This window comes from Nicotiana attenuata, unplaced genomic scaffold, assembly GCF_001879085.1.
Source record: "Nicotiana attenuata strain UT unplaced genomic scaffold, NIATTr2, whole genome shotgun sequence".
Lineage (NCBI taxonomy): Eukaryota > Viridiplantae > Streptophyta > Magnoliopsida > Solanales > Solanaceae > Nicotiana > Nicotiana attenuata.
The window spans coordinates 136,005-149,778 of record NW_017670802.1 but is presented as its reverse complement, the minus strand read 5'-3'; the positions used below and the strand labels follow the sequence as shown (position 1 = coordinate 149,778).

At 38.7% G+C, this 13,774-nt stretch overlaps 2 protein-coding genes across 3 annotated transcripts; both read right to left on the bottom strand.

Annotated features, from left to right (window-relative positions):
• Window positions 1-9,951: 9,951 nt before the first annotated feature.
• On the bottom strand, window positions 9,952-12,071 carry LOC109243446. 2 transcript variants are annotated; one of them, XR_002070567.1, is made up of 3 exons: window positions 11,454-12,071; window positions 10,652-11,263; window positions 9,952-10,519 (listed from the first exon to the last, which is right to left on the bottom strand). XR_002070567.1 is itself a non-coding variant. In XM_019410377.1 (2 exons), the coding sequence occupies exons 1-2, from the start codon at window positions 11,914-11,916 to the stop codon at window positions 10,830-10,832; spliced, it is 897 nt and encodes a 298-aa protein (XP_019265922.1). In that variant the 5' UTR covers window positions 11,917-12,071; the 3' UTR covers window positions 10,537-10,829. The 2 variants fall into 2 exon arrangements, 1 of the variants encoding a protein (XP_019265922.1); XM_019410377.1 differs by lacking the exon at window positions 9,952-10,519 and having other exon boundaries at window positions 10,537-11,263.
• LOC109243441 lies at window positions 10,085-10,795 on the bottom strand. Its single transcript, XM_019410374.1, has 2 exons — window positions 10,652-10,795; window positions 10,085-10,519 (listed from the first exon to the last, which is right to left on the bottom strand). The coding sequence occupies exons 1-2, from the start codon at window positions 10,793-10,795 to the stop codon at window positions 10,085-10,087; spliced, it is 579 nt and encodes a 192-aa protein (XP_019265919.1).
• Window positions 12,072-13,774: the final 1,703 nt, after the last annotated feature.

The window sequence follows — 13,774 nt, the reverse complement described above, 5'->3', positions numbered from 1 at the left end:
CTTAATAAAATTAAAACACCCGCCCCCCTTAATTTCTCCCATCTCTCTCTCTCTCGAACCCTAACCCAAACGCTGCTATCCCCTCTTTTTCTTCTTCTTCTTCTTCATCTCTCTCACACTCCCACACACCCCCCTCCCCCACTTTCTACTCTCTCTTTCCCTAACTCCCATTCCTCTCACCCTCTACTAGAACCAGGTATGTCAAGCTTCCCTCTCTCTTCTCTTGTATTTTTGTTTTAGTATTTTGCAAGTTTATTGCATTAATTGTTGTAGTATTTCTTGTAGATTTTTCTTTCTTTTGATTTTCTTTTCTGCTTTTTAGTGGGTTATGTGCACAATGTTGTAGAGAAGAGTGTAATTTTGTTGGGTAAACATTAATTGTGGTGGGGTGGAATTGTAAGTGAGAATGGTTGATGTGGAGGATGAGTTTATGTTTCCAGGGGGCTAGGTGTGATAGAATAGAACCCTTGCTCACAAGGTGTTTGTGAATTTGCCCCAGTGGAGTTGTAATGGCTAATGTGACCATAGGGGTGGCGAAGTCTGAGTAACCACCCCAGGTTCACACAACTCAAACCCTCACTAATATGAGGCTCTATTTTTGGCAGGTACAATGCATCAATGAGTGCTTAGGGAGGTATAGTCACTATACCCAGATGTATCCTACCCGCCCCGCAGCTAACATTACAAGAAAATAAATTCCTACTTGATTCTAGACCGAATGTGCTCGATTAGTCTAGTATTACACTACGGGCAAGCCTATGGTATGTTGTTTGTGGCATAAGAATTTGTTCTGAGGGTGAGTGAAATGTTGTATTCGAATTCCTTAGTGTGTGGTTTGTAAACGATATAATTCTCTTTTGTAGTGAGTAGGCACATGAATCATGAAGGGAAGGTAAGTCTGGACCTCTGACTGAGAGTAGGAGAGTTGTTTAGGAGTATTGCGTGGCTAGAAAGGAGTCCACTCTAGAGGCGAGGAGGTTGCGCTGAAGTAGTCTATCCATGTGAACTATTCTTGGTGTAGGGAGTAGGGAAGTGACCCAATGACGATTAGGCCTATAGAGTGTGGTTTGTTGCTAGAGGACTAGCAACGGTTTAAGTGTGGGGTGTTGATAATAGGCTATATATCCAAATGTGCCATACTTTATTGTTGTTTTAAAGGCTAAATGATAACAAAATACTCTAATTGGTGTGCTTTTGCTTTGCAGGGACTAATCCAAGTTAGGAAGAGACTATGGAGTGTTTTGGAGTCAATAATGTGGATATAAGTCCAATCAAGAAGAACTCAAACGAAAATAAGCAAGAAAGAGGCAAAGGAGGACTGGGCAAGAAGCCACCGCGACCGCGGTCGACCGCGGCTGGACCGCGGCAGGCCAAGAAAGTGAGGCAGAATAGTTGCGTTTCACCGCGGTCGCGCCGCGTTCTGCCGCGACCGCGATCGACTGTGTAACTGCCCAGAAATTTTGGGATTAAAGTGTAAATCGGGGGAAACTTATCCTAACCCTATATAAACTCAACAAACTCTCCCAAGCAAAGGTTAATCTTGTTTTTAGACTGAATTGGAGGCAAGAACAAGTGTGAGATGAGCAATCAACCATTAGAGTTTTTCAATCTTCTCTTTGTTATCTTATTTTGCACATTATGAATACTTTAGTGATTTAATCTTGCTTTGTTATGAGTAGCTAAGTACTTTTTCTAGGGTTTTGATGGAATCTATTGAAGGATGAACTTCGTGTTATGTTAATATAGTTTGCCCGGTTTGTTCTCTATTTGTTCAACTACGCTCTTGTTGTAGTTAATTGATAGGATCCTCAATTAGCTGTGCCTATTTAGTATGTATTACTCGGGAGAGAGTGCATATTTAGGTAATTGTTGAACAACACCACTCCCAAAGTATATGAGGGATCAATAACTGAGGGTTTAAAGGCGAGATTAGGGATAACGAAGCCTTGGGTGCAATCTAAAGTGAGCTGTAATAAAAGCCAGCTAGCGTTACTCGGGAGAGTGCGTCTAGTAAATTGTCGTGATTACTCGGGAGAGATTTACGGTAATAAGAGTGCTCATGATCGATAGAGACAATTAGGCAAATCTATATGAAACATAACAGGAAGGGATTCCATCAATTGGGGAAATCATAACCTTAGATCCTTCTCTTAATTGTTTACAACTTAATCATAGTTAGTCTTTATTTACTTAAATTGCAGTCAATTATAGTTAGTAAAAATATCCTCAATTGTTATTCAAAACGTTTGGGAAGTTGATTACGTAGAATTTAGTGAATCTAACAAGAGTAATTGATAGGTTAATTCCTTGTGGGTTCGACTCTGGTCTCAATACTCAGATTATATTTGCAACGTCCGCTTAGTCCTTTTTATAAGGCATAGTTGGGCGTGATCAATTCACCTAGGGGGAAGTCACTTCCCTAGTGCCTCGTTACCTATTAGACAACCCTTTAGAAATTATTCTTAGTTTAATTTAGCATCTTAGTAGTATAAAAGTAGAAGTAGTTTAAAGAACAATTATGATTGGAAGCGTAATTAAGAGCATTACGCATTACTAGTTTAGATAGGAATCCAATTCCCAATTCTAGCTCCCTGTGGATTCGATCCCGACCTATTCTGATAAAAGCTGCATCGACCGCTCTCGCCACTCCATAGTGGTGCAGGGTTGGCACCGATCAGTGTACCGACCTCTGAATGGCTCAAAACTAGCCAAAAGTAACTCAAATACATCGAATAATGCCAAAAGAAACAAACTCAATCGATAAAGGTCGAAACTTTAATCAAAGCCCAAAAATCATCCCAAAAGTCCAACCCAGGCCCGCACCTTGGAACCCGACAAAACTCACAAAATCTGACAATTCATTCAATTACTAGTCCAACCATACTAGTTTCATTCAAATCCGACTCCAAATTAGTGTTCAAAACTTAAGAATTCGCTCTAAGAAACTTTGGACAAAAACCTCCAATTTTCTCTTTAAAATTCATAATCCAAATGCCAAAATAGAAGATAGATTCACGAAATATAATCAAAACCTAGTATAGAATACTTACCCCAATTCTTGTGATGAAATTTGCCTCCAAAATTGCTCAATTCCGAAGTCTATAGCTCAATATGTGATAAAGATGGCCAACCCTCAAACTTAAATCATTCTGCCCAGCGTTCCCGCATTTGCGGACAGTAGGTCGCACCCACTACATTCGCTTCTGCGGAACAAAGTCACGCACCTGCGAGACAACCTTGGTCACCAGTGGCCGCTTCTGCGATGTACAGGGTCGCTTCGCGATCGCTCTTCTGCGCAAGTAGAACCGCTTCTGCGAAGCCTCCCCAACCAGCCTTCCCCAGGTCGCTTCTGCGACCAGCTTTACGCTTCTGCGAGCACGCACTTACGGTACCTTATGCGCAGGTGCAAAGACATCGGTAACCAAAAATTTCAGCAACTTCAACAAGGCTCCAAACGATCCGAACTCCGTCCGAAACTCATCCGAGCTACTCGGGACCTTGTCCGAATATACCAATAAGTCCCGTAACATAACACGGACCTACTCGAGGTCTCAAATCACATCAAACAATGTCAAAATTATAAATTGCACCTCGAATCAAACTTGTGAATTTTCAAACTTCCCAATTTACAAAACTCGTGCCGAAACATATCAAATCAACCCGGAATGGACCCAAATTTTGTACACAAACCCCAAATGGCATAACGAAGCTATTTCAATTCCCGGAACCACAATCCAAACCCGATATCCTCAAAGTCAACTCTCGATCAAACTTATGAACTTTCCAAATCTTCCAATTTTCAATTTTCGCCAATTTGTGCCGAAACCTTCTAGAAACATCCAAATGCAATCCGGGCATACGCCCGAGTCTAAAATCACCAACCAGACCTAATGGAACCATCAAAACTCCAATCTGAGGTCAAATGCTAAAAAGTCAAACTTGGTCAACTCTTCCAACTTAAAGCTTCAATCATGAAGTTCATTCTTCCAAATCGATTCCGAATAACCTGAAAAATCAAAACCAACGATTCACACAAGTCATAATACATCATACGGAGTCACTCATGCCCTCAAACTACCGAGCGAAGTGCAAATGCTCAAAACGACCGGTCGGGTCGCTACATTGCATTGTACTGGGAAGGAACAAATCTAGGTGACTGAAAATGTTCACCTAAGGGATCTTCGGTTTGTGGAAAGGCATTAGAATTGGGGATGTCATATTTTATCGGGTGATGATGGTTTAAATCCCCTCTTCATGGTATATTTAATTCAATGCCATGGAAATAAATCGTACTCCGTGCGAATAAGGGGTAGTTTTACTTCTTATTTCCTAGTCTAAACAAACATACAAATAAGTATTTTAATTCTAGGCTTTAAATTAAATTATTTATACTGATAATATAATTTTTTTACAAATTTTGTGAATTTTGACATATGATATCAAGTTAGTTATCATTTTACCAAATCCTTATTATAAGAATTTACCTTCAATTATCTTACAGGTGTTTTGAATTGTGTAAATAGTTTTAACATCATTCGTGCATAATACAACTATGGTGAAACGAAAGAAGTTTATTTTCAAACACAAATCATTCATCAATTGATTTGGTATTTTATCAACGACAAAATTACATCATATATCACTTGGCCACACAGTCCACTCGAAAATAGCCCATATTTAAAGCCTTTACCTGGCTTAGCCCATGTTGTATATGTTATGAAATTTACATTTCACCCGGTAGCCCACAACTTAAAACAACGGTTTTAATATTTTAAATTTCAATTTCTCCGTTTCTCTTTCTCTCTCTTCCTCACGCTTTTCTCAGACTCTCTCTTCCTCACGCTTTACTCAGAAGATAACCGACCTCCATTGTTGGGTTCAAGTACTTTTTCGAGCTTTCAATCTTATTTTCAGGTAATTTTCGTTTCATTTTATACTTTTACCACAGTTTTGGTTTTGAATTTTGTTTTATTTTTATTTTTTTTCTTTTTCTGATTATGCCTATTTTCTTACAATGTTGCTGTGTTTTTCGTTTGATTTTGTGTTCCTTCTATCTTCGTTCTAGGCTTAAACTTGATGTTTCAGTTTGCATGCTCTGTTATTTCGACTTTTAGGGTAGAATTTTTTATTTTTTGAGTTTTGTTACAATTTAGGAAAATTGGCCTCTGCTTTGTGTTCATGGCCTTTATTTTTGGTTACTTTTGAGTTTTGTTACAGTTTGATTTTTGTGTTTTCCTTCAGTTGTCTTCACTTTTATTAAAGCTTTGTTTGTTTGGTTTATTGTAGAAAATGCGTTCAAAAATACCTGCTTCTAAAAGCAAAATGAAGATTGCTGGAAAAGGCGTTAAGTTAGATTATGCGAAAAGATTGAGGGAGTTGCCCTCAAGCCCTGATTCTGAATCTAATGTAAATGTCCAGGCGCCAGATGGTGATGATTTTGAGTCTCCCGCTCCTTCTAAAAACTCGCAACAAGAGAGCAGTCGGATGACTCGTTCACAAACGAGAAATACTCCCACTCCAGTTAAATCATCGAGTGACTTGCCCTCACCACCTTCTTCTGAAGCGAATACGCATGTCCAGGCTCCCGATGATGATGATTTTGAGTCTCCTCCTCCAAAAAAGTTGCAACAAGGGAGCAGTCGAATGACTCGTTCGCAAACAAGTAATACTCCTACTCCGGTTAACATCGTTAGAATAAGGAGTAAGAAATGTGGGAGATCTGAAAAATTAAAAGAAAAGCTGAAAGTTGATTTGGTTAATGAAGATGATGTAGGCTGCAATGTTAAACCGAAAAGGAGAAAGATCAAGGACGATGGTGGGAGTTGCCTTGATTCCATATCGAAAGAACAAAGGTTTGCTATTCGCTACAAATTGAATGAGAGAAAAGCTACGTTGAAGGTATTCCCTATGTTGCTATTAATTTATACATGCTTATACAATTTTATACAAAGTTATACAGCTGTTTATACATCTTTATACAAGTACTGCTATACTTATTTATACATTTTTATAAAATGTTTCAGTATCGTTTTTGTTCCTGATCTATTTCTTGTTATTTTTCCATATGCAAGGTTGGGGACTTCTATATACAACCAGTTGATTATTTCCACAACAAGATTAGTTCCCATACCGAGACTGAGATTGTAAGCATTTTGAAGCAATGTTTGACTGACACGCAGCTTCAAATGTTCCGTGCTAGTTGTTTTGGGTACTTCTTGGACCTCCCTCAATTTAAAATTCAAAATCAACTTATTCATTGTATATTATTGAGTGAAGTCGTCCCAAGACGTGAAAGGGAGTTGTGGGTGCAAATTAATGGTTGTTTGCTGCATTTTGGCATTGGAGAGTTTGCTGTAATCACTGGTTTGAAGTGTGTAGAAGACGACACCACTTTCTATGACAAACCAGATGTTAATAGGTTGCTAAAAGAGTATTTTACAGGAGATGGAAAAAAGGCTATAACGAGGGGGCAGCTTCTTGATCGCTTCAAGAAAAAGGACTGGAAGTCGGACGAAGATGCGTTCAAGATGGCCTTGATGGTGTTTGTCCATCATTTGATATTCTTAGATGCCAATAATCATGGTATCAACAAAGATGATTTTGATATCAGTGAAAGTGGTCAATATCAGACGTATGCTTGGGGAAAAAAGTCATTTGAAGATATTTTAAGGACAATGAGGGACAGACAGTGTGACTATTTGACAATGTATAGGCTTGGAGGTTTGCCACTTGCATTATAAATATGGTTTTTTGAGTGTTGCTCTATGGTTAACAAGCATCTAGTTGTTCGCGTTGGCACAAATGTGCCACGGATTCTTAATTGTAAAGTGACTGAAACTCCAACATATGCGGATTTGACTTGTGGGTTGATCATGTGCAGTATCGACAAGGTAAACATTTTGTACCATAATACTTCTTCATATATGTTTCAGCTTTTCTGTATGTATATTTATGAATATGTCACAATTTCCTTTTTCTACTATTGTAATCCAGTTTTTCTTCTTGTAGTTGAACTATAGGAACATTTCCCCTACTCGTGAAGAGATGTCAACTCTGAACATCGACACGCTTTTTGAAGTTAATGCCGATGATGTTGCATCAGGGGAGGTGCCTGTGGTGCCTGCCTTTCACACTGATGATTCTGTCGCTGCATCTCCACCTTGTCCTCAGAATATGGAGCAACAGTCTAAACGACCTTATCCTCAGAATACGGAGCAACAGTCTAAACGACCTTTTCCTCAGAATATGGATCGACAGCCTAACCCGAGTTATGATCCTTTGGTGCGCATTGATCTGTTAAATGCTGAAGTTGAGAAGTTGAGGAGTGTTGTTGGAAAGGTACTGGACCTTTAGCTTTTCTATAGTTTATCAATACTTTTTGTATATACATGGTTTTTTGGTTATAAACATGGTAGTTGATTTGCTTTTTTTTTTAGTTGACTGATACAGTGACGACACTCAACAATTATGCAGTTTCTTCCTTTGAAAAAGTGTTCAGTTTTCTGAATATGAAGGAAACCAAGCAAACGAGGTAGGATTTTACTGATTCTAAGGTAATTGTTTACTGATAAAACCAAATCACTCAACAGTTATGCCTTCTCTGAATCATCACTCAACATGCCTTCTCTTTCTATTGTTTTTTATTATATTCGTCAGCGCGTGTCTGATTACAATACATCTGGTCTTGGCGAATTTGATGGCTATCAATATGATGTTGTTCCTGACTTTGTCAATCAAGTGAATCAAGATGACGTGCTAGCTGACGAGGGAGTTACTGATGGTGTTGATCATGGTATTTGTTCTGCATTTTATCTTTTTTTTGTCTGATTTTTCTTTTCTTCATTTTAAAGTTTTTTATTATTTGTTTTCTCTGTCTAAGGGGCAGCAGGTGATGTCAAGGGTGACTCATTTTGGGATGACATTGGCGATGAAGATTTAGCTACGGTACAGATGTCCCAAATTGTGCTTCACAAACAATCCATCATAGACGTAGAAGATGATTACATTTCTCCTGAAAAGTCAGTTTGACAGAAAATACCAGGAAAATATGCCAAATCTCCATATTTGTCAGTTTTTGATTCGGGGGCATCAGAATCGGCGCCCAAGCTCATTTTTGATATCAAGCATCCTTTCACGATCGAAATTGATGATTTTGATCCATTGTCGCCAATGGCTAAAGAGTTTTGCGCGTTTGTTGATAATGGGATGGATACGAGGCGAAGGTATCTTCACTTTCTTTAATCTTTCATGTTCTGATTTTATACTTGTCAATGAATGTAGTTCTGATTACTTTTTATTTTTTGTGATTTGAAATGCCAAAAATATATATCCCGATGAAGTAAATAAGCTTGCGGAAGCTTTTACTTTTGGCTCGTGTAATGTGACCACGAAGGATTGGTTCCACTCACTTGCATATTGTGGTCGACCTTTCATTGACACGGTATTTAATAAATTTATGTTCTAATGCCTTTTTTTATTTGTTGCATATCTTTATTATTTGAGACCCCCATAGTGTATACATAGCTTTGTATAATCACAGTATAAGATTGTATAAGATTGTATAACCTTGTATAAATATGTATACCTTTGTATAATAGTATATAAATTTCTATATTTAAAATATCTGGTAGTGATGGTTGTTCTGTTTTATTTCTTGTCTCAGCACTTGGATGTCCTCTTTTAGTATTTGAGGAAGAGGGGAAAATATGGGCCGAGTGTTGCCATGCGGTTTACTACAACCGACTTTGCCTTTGGTAATAAAATCAACTCCCTGTAGAAAGTTTTCAAAGTGAATCAAGATCCTTCAGTGATTCCTGAAGGGCATGAGATAGAAGAGTACATTAGAGGATATTATTGTGATGCAAATGTCCCGTGGCACACTGTTGACCACGTCTTATTCCCTATCTATGTGAAGCGCGGAAGAGCAAAACTGGGCCATTGGGTTTTGGGGGTGTTTACGTTCATAGATAGGTGCATCCACATCTATGATTCTAACCGTGGAGCTATTAATGATAGACTTGTTTTGGATGCTGCATTACCTTATGCAATTCTGATACCTTACTTCTTGAAGAGTTCTGATTTTTATGTCGAGAAGAAGGGCATTGATTGGAACAATGGTACATATACCGATAAATCCCATTCTGATGCTTTGCAGATTAATCTGGTTTATAATGTTCCCCAACAGATCAAATGGTAGGTTAATCTCAATTGTTTTACTATTTTACTATTAGATTACCTATTTGAATCTGATTTGTTTCTTTTTAATTACAGTGATTGTGGTGCTTTTGTTGCTGGCTTTGCTGAGTATTTCATCCTTGGTAAGGAAATTCGAAAAGATAATTTTGACATTGAGACACTTCGCACCATGTGGGGATCTCTGTTGTGGGATTATGGTAGGAAAAAACAATAGTCCGGTGCAATTAGTGGTGATGAAATCACAGGGAGACTTTTCAAGAAGAGGAAGAGGGGGGGACCGAGAAAGTAGTTCTGTTTTTTCCATTTTACTGTAGTTTTTCTATGTATCAGGAGTTGTTGCCTAGTTTTGTCTAAGTACTGTTCTGCTACTTGTGAGATAACCTTAAAGGATATTATAGATGTTTTTATTTTTGTGTAATTTGCGGTAGTCATTACACATTGTGGCTATAAATGAATTACATTTTAATGAATATATCAGTTGCTTTTGTCCTTTAACAAAGTATGTATTTTCATTATGGTTGTAGTTTTGTTAATGTAGCAGGGTTTATACATATTTATACAATAATATACATAGTTATACAAATTTATACTCTCATTTATATATTTGTATACATATAATACCAGCAGTTCTGTTTTGTATTTGTACAATCTATCAATATATTTAGCACCATTAAAAACAGCAACACACTATTATTGGATAATCAAAACATGTATAATGAAACATATTTAACATAATTGCAATATATATAGCGTAAGTTGTAATTCTTTATTGACATTTGTAACTCGATTACTTGTGAAACTTAACTACTCAACATTTGTAACTCTATTCTTTGTGAAACTTAACTACTCAACATGACAACAAATGTAATAGGAAGTGTTATGTTTTCAACTATTTATTTTGGTCGATTCCTACATGTTTTTCTATTGTGACCACCTTGTCCACACACAGAACATGAAAACACCCTCTTAGACTCTTTTTCTGAAGCAGGTTTGAGTCTTTCGTTTCTTGGCTTCCTGCATTCCTTCTCCCTTTAGGTGGTAGGACCACATCTTCCATCAACTCTGTTGGGATTACCCATAAACTCTCATCTGGCATCGGATTCACTGGAAATTCATAAGTTCTAAGGAGTTTATCCTTCTTGTAGTAAAAAGAGCAATACTGGCCAGGTTTCAGCTGCTGGTTCTTCAAAACTGCCCAAGCATGCAGACATGGAAGTTCATCCATTTGAAATTTTCCACAACTGCATGTTCCCTCTTCAAGGCACACTATGTTTCGCCTTACCCCTTCAAACACAATATATAACTTCTCTGTAGCGGGCCTCACCTGCAAAAGTTTTTTCTTTTAAAAAAAAAGTGAAAGAACATTATACATTATTATACAAAGTTATACATCCTTATACAAACAGTAAAATGCAAGTTAGCAGTGTCAAGCATCATTATATTTGATTCAATTTACCGTCATTTGCTCCGATGCAATCAGATTTTCCCGAAGGAATTTGTCATACTTTTTGCCAAGCTCTGTAGATGTCTCCATTGCACTTTTTCTGTTTTTGTTGTTCCACTGTTGTAGCAAATTTGACATGTACTCCAGCAATCGCATTACTGGTAACTCTCTAGCATCCTTGTTTGCTGCATTAATTGACTCTGCAATATTGGAAGTCATTACCATCGACCTTTTTCACTTTGGAATATGCCCTAGACCACCTTTCGTAGCCAATTTCGAACAAGTAAGGCTGCACTCTCGGATCAATTTTGCACATCTCTGTCATATGGTACTCAAACTTCTCTATCGTATAAGCTCTAGCCAAAGCAAAGAAGATATCCTTCAATTGTTTGTGATGTTTCTTGAATGTGCGCTTTACATTCTGCCACAAGTGAAACATGCAAATACAATGTGGTACTTCTGGGTACACAGCTTTTGTGGCATTGAAGATGCTTTCATTTCTATCTGAAACTATACACATCCCTTCCCTAACTCCAAAAGTACCCTTTATCTGGACAAAGAACCACTCCCAAGATTTGTTATTCTCTGAATCTACAATTGCATATGCAAGTGGAAGGATTTTTCCTGTTTATACAAAATAGATATTAGGATTCAGACAATTATACAAATCTTATACACAGTTATACACAATTATACAATTTTATACCAACTGCAAATTTTATAAAAACAGTAGCTGTGAAATCCTATACACTTTTATACATGAAACTACAACATTATACAAACTGCAGAAACAAGGTAGATGCAGTCAACTCACCAGCTCCATCCTGTGTGCAAGCAGTCAATATGGTACCCTTATATGCTGCTTTAAGGAAACTTCCATCAACAACCATTATCGGTCTGCAATGCTCCCAGCCCTTGATAGATGCATATAGCGAAACATATGCATAAAGAAAGCATCCATCTTCTGATTTGTGCAACTTTGTAACCGTTCCTGGATTTGTTTGCTCCAACATATAAAAATACTTCGGCAACTCCTTATATGAATCACTTGGACTCCCTCTTATCATTGCCATTGCTATCTCTTTAGCTCTCCATGCTTTCATGTAGCTCACCTCAATTCCGTGTTGCTTTTGTATGTCCTCTATTATATCATTTGCAGTGTAAACTTTTTTTGGATTAACATACTTGTCCTTGACTATACTAGCAATTACACCCGAAGTAGCTTGACGTTGTGTTAAGTATCTTTCACCATAGCTGCATGTGACGACCCGGCCCATCGTCAAGTGAGTTACCGCCCCGTTTTCCCCTTATTGTGTTGCTTCATGTTTCAATATCGGTATTAGAGTTGATCGGGTGTAATTGAATTGGTTTTGGTTGAAAATAAGGCACATAGCCTCAAGAAGGAAGCTTGTTTTAGAAAAGTCAACCGGAAGTTGACTATGTGGTTAGAGGGCTCAGATGTGAATTCCGGTGGTTCGGTTAGCTTCGGGGAATGATTTGGGACTTAGGAGTGAAGTCGGAACTGAATTTGGAGGTCCGGTGTAGAAATAGGCTTGAATTGGCGAAGTTGGAATTTTGGCGAATTCCGGTTGATAGGTGAGATTTTGATCCGAGGGTCGGAATGGAATTCCGAGAGTTGCAGTAGCTCCGTAGGGTGATTTTGGATATGTCTGCAAATTTTCAGGTCATTCGGACGTCGTTTGGTCGGGTTTTTGATCGAAAGTGCATTTAGGAAGTTTTTGAAGAACTTAGGCTTGAATCCGATGTAAATTAATGGTTTTAGTGTTGTTTGACGTGTTTTGAGGATTGGAGCAAGTTTGAATAAGGTTTTAGGATGTGTTGGTATTTTTGGTTGGGGTCCCGGGGACCTCGGGGTGAATTCGGATGATTAATCGGAAGTTGGAATGTTTGGTGTTGCAGCAGATTTTTGAGGCTTCTGGTATTTCCGCATCTGCGGAAAAGGAGCCGCTTAAGCTGTAGGAGATCGCAAAAGCGGCCCTTGAGGGCTTGGGCAGTTACCGCAAAAGCGAAAGTTTATCCGCAAGAGCGGACACCGCAGATGCGGTAAGCGACCGCAGAAGCGGTCCTGGGATTATTGTAGAGACCGCATAAGCGGTCATTGGGATCGCATAGGCGGCAACCGCATAAGCGGTTTAAGACCGCAGAAGCGGTCGTTGTGGGTTTAAGTAGAACCGCATAAGCGCTCAATTTGCCGCATAAGCGGGACCGCAGGTGCGGTCAGGAGACCGCAGAAGCGAAAAATGCTGAGGGTTTAATGAACAGTGGGTTCAAAATTTCAGAAGTTAGAAAAACATTTTGGGACTTCGGGAAGAGGCGATTTTGGGCGATTTGGAGAGATTTCAAAGGAGATTCCATCAGGTATGAACTTGTAGCCTCAAATAATGTTGTGAGGGTATAAAAACAAGGATTAAACACTGAAAATTCAAGGAATTAAAGGGTAAAAATGGAGGTTAGGGCTTGAAGCCTAAGAGAGTCTAAATTGGCAATTGGAGGGGTCAAATGGACTCCGATTCTTGTGTATTTGGTATGTATGGACTCGTGGTGAGACGAGGATTCCGGAAATGTGAATTTCGTAATTTTTCGAGAAGTGGGCCAGGGCTTGGGTTTTGCCAACTTCGTGTTTTTGGGTGTTTTTCGAGTTCTTTCAATTGGGTTATGTTCCATTAGCCTATTTTAATGTATTCCTTGTGGTTTTGATCAGATTCGGCACCCGAGGAGGTTGATTCAAGAGGGAAAGGCTTAGCGGACTAGTCTCGTGGCCGGTTCGAGGTGAGTAATAGATGTGGATGATGACCTGAGGGTTTGAAACCCCGGTATATCACACTGTGACGCTATATTGAGGCGAGACACGTACTCTACGGTGAGTGCGGGGTCGAATGTGATTGGGGACTATGGCTTAGTCCGCCCGAGTGATGTTGTACTGTGTTGTTGGCTATAAATTAGCTGGTAAACCTCCTACTTGGATGGTTATGGATATATGCAGGTTGCGTGCCGGTTATTTGGATCCCGTAGGGATTATTATCACTGTTTCTGTGATTTATAGCATGTTTTCATGATATCAGTCCTGAGCTAAACATTTGTCCTAAAATGACTAGCAAAATTCTAAGGTTTCAG

Bases quoted from the DNA above. Each gene is read 5' to 3' on its own strand.
- LOC109243441 (XM_019410374.1), bottom strand. From the start codon at position 10,795: ATGCGATTGCTGGAGTACATGTCAAATTTGCTACAACAGTGGAACAAC. The intron at 10,520-10,651 runs GTAAATTGAATC...AAACTTTTGCAG, and splicing joins TTGCATCGGAGCAAATGACG to GTGAGGCCCGCTACAGAGAA.
- LOC109243446 (XM_019410377.1), bottom strand. From the start codon at position 11,916: ATGGGCCGGGTCGTCACATGCAGCTATGGTGAAAGATACTTAACACAA. The intron at 11,264-11,453 runs GTGAGTTGACTG...TTGTATAAACAG, and splicing joins TTGCACACAGGATGGAGCTG to GAAAAATCCTTCCACTTGCA.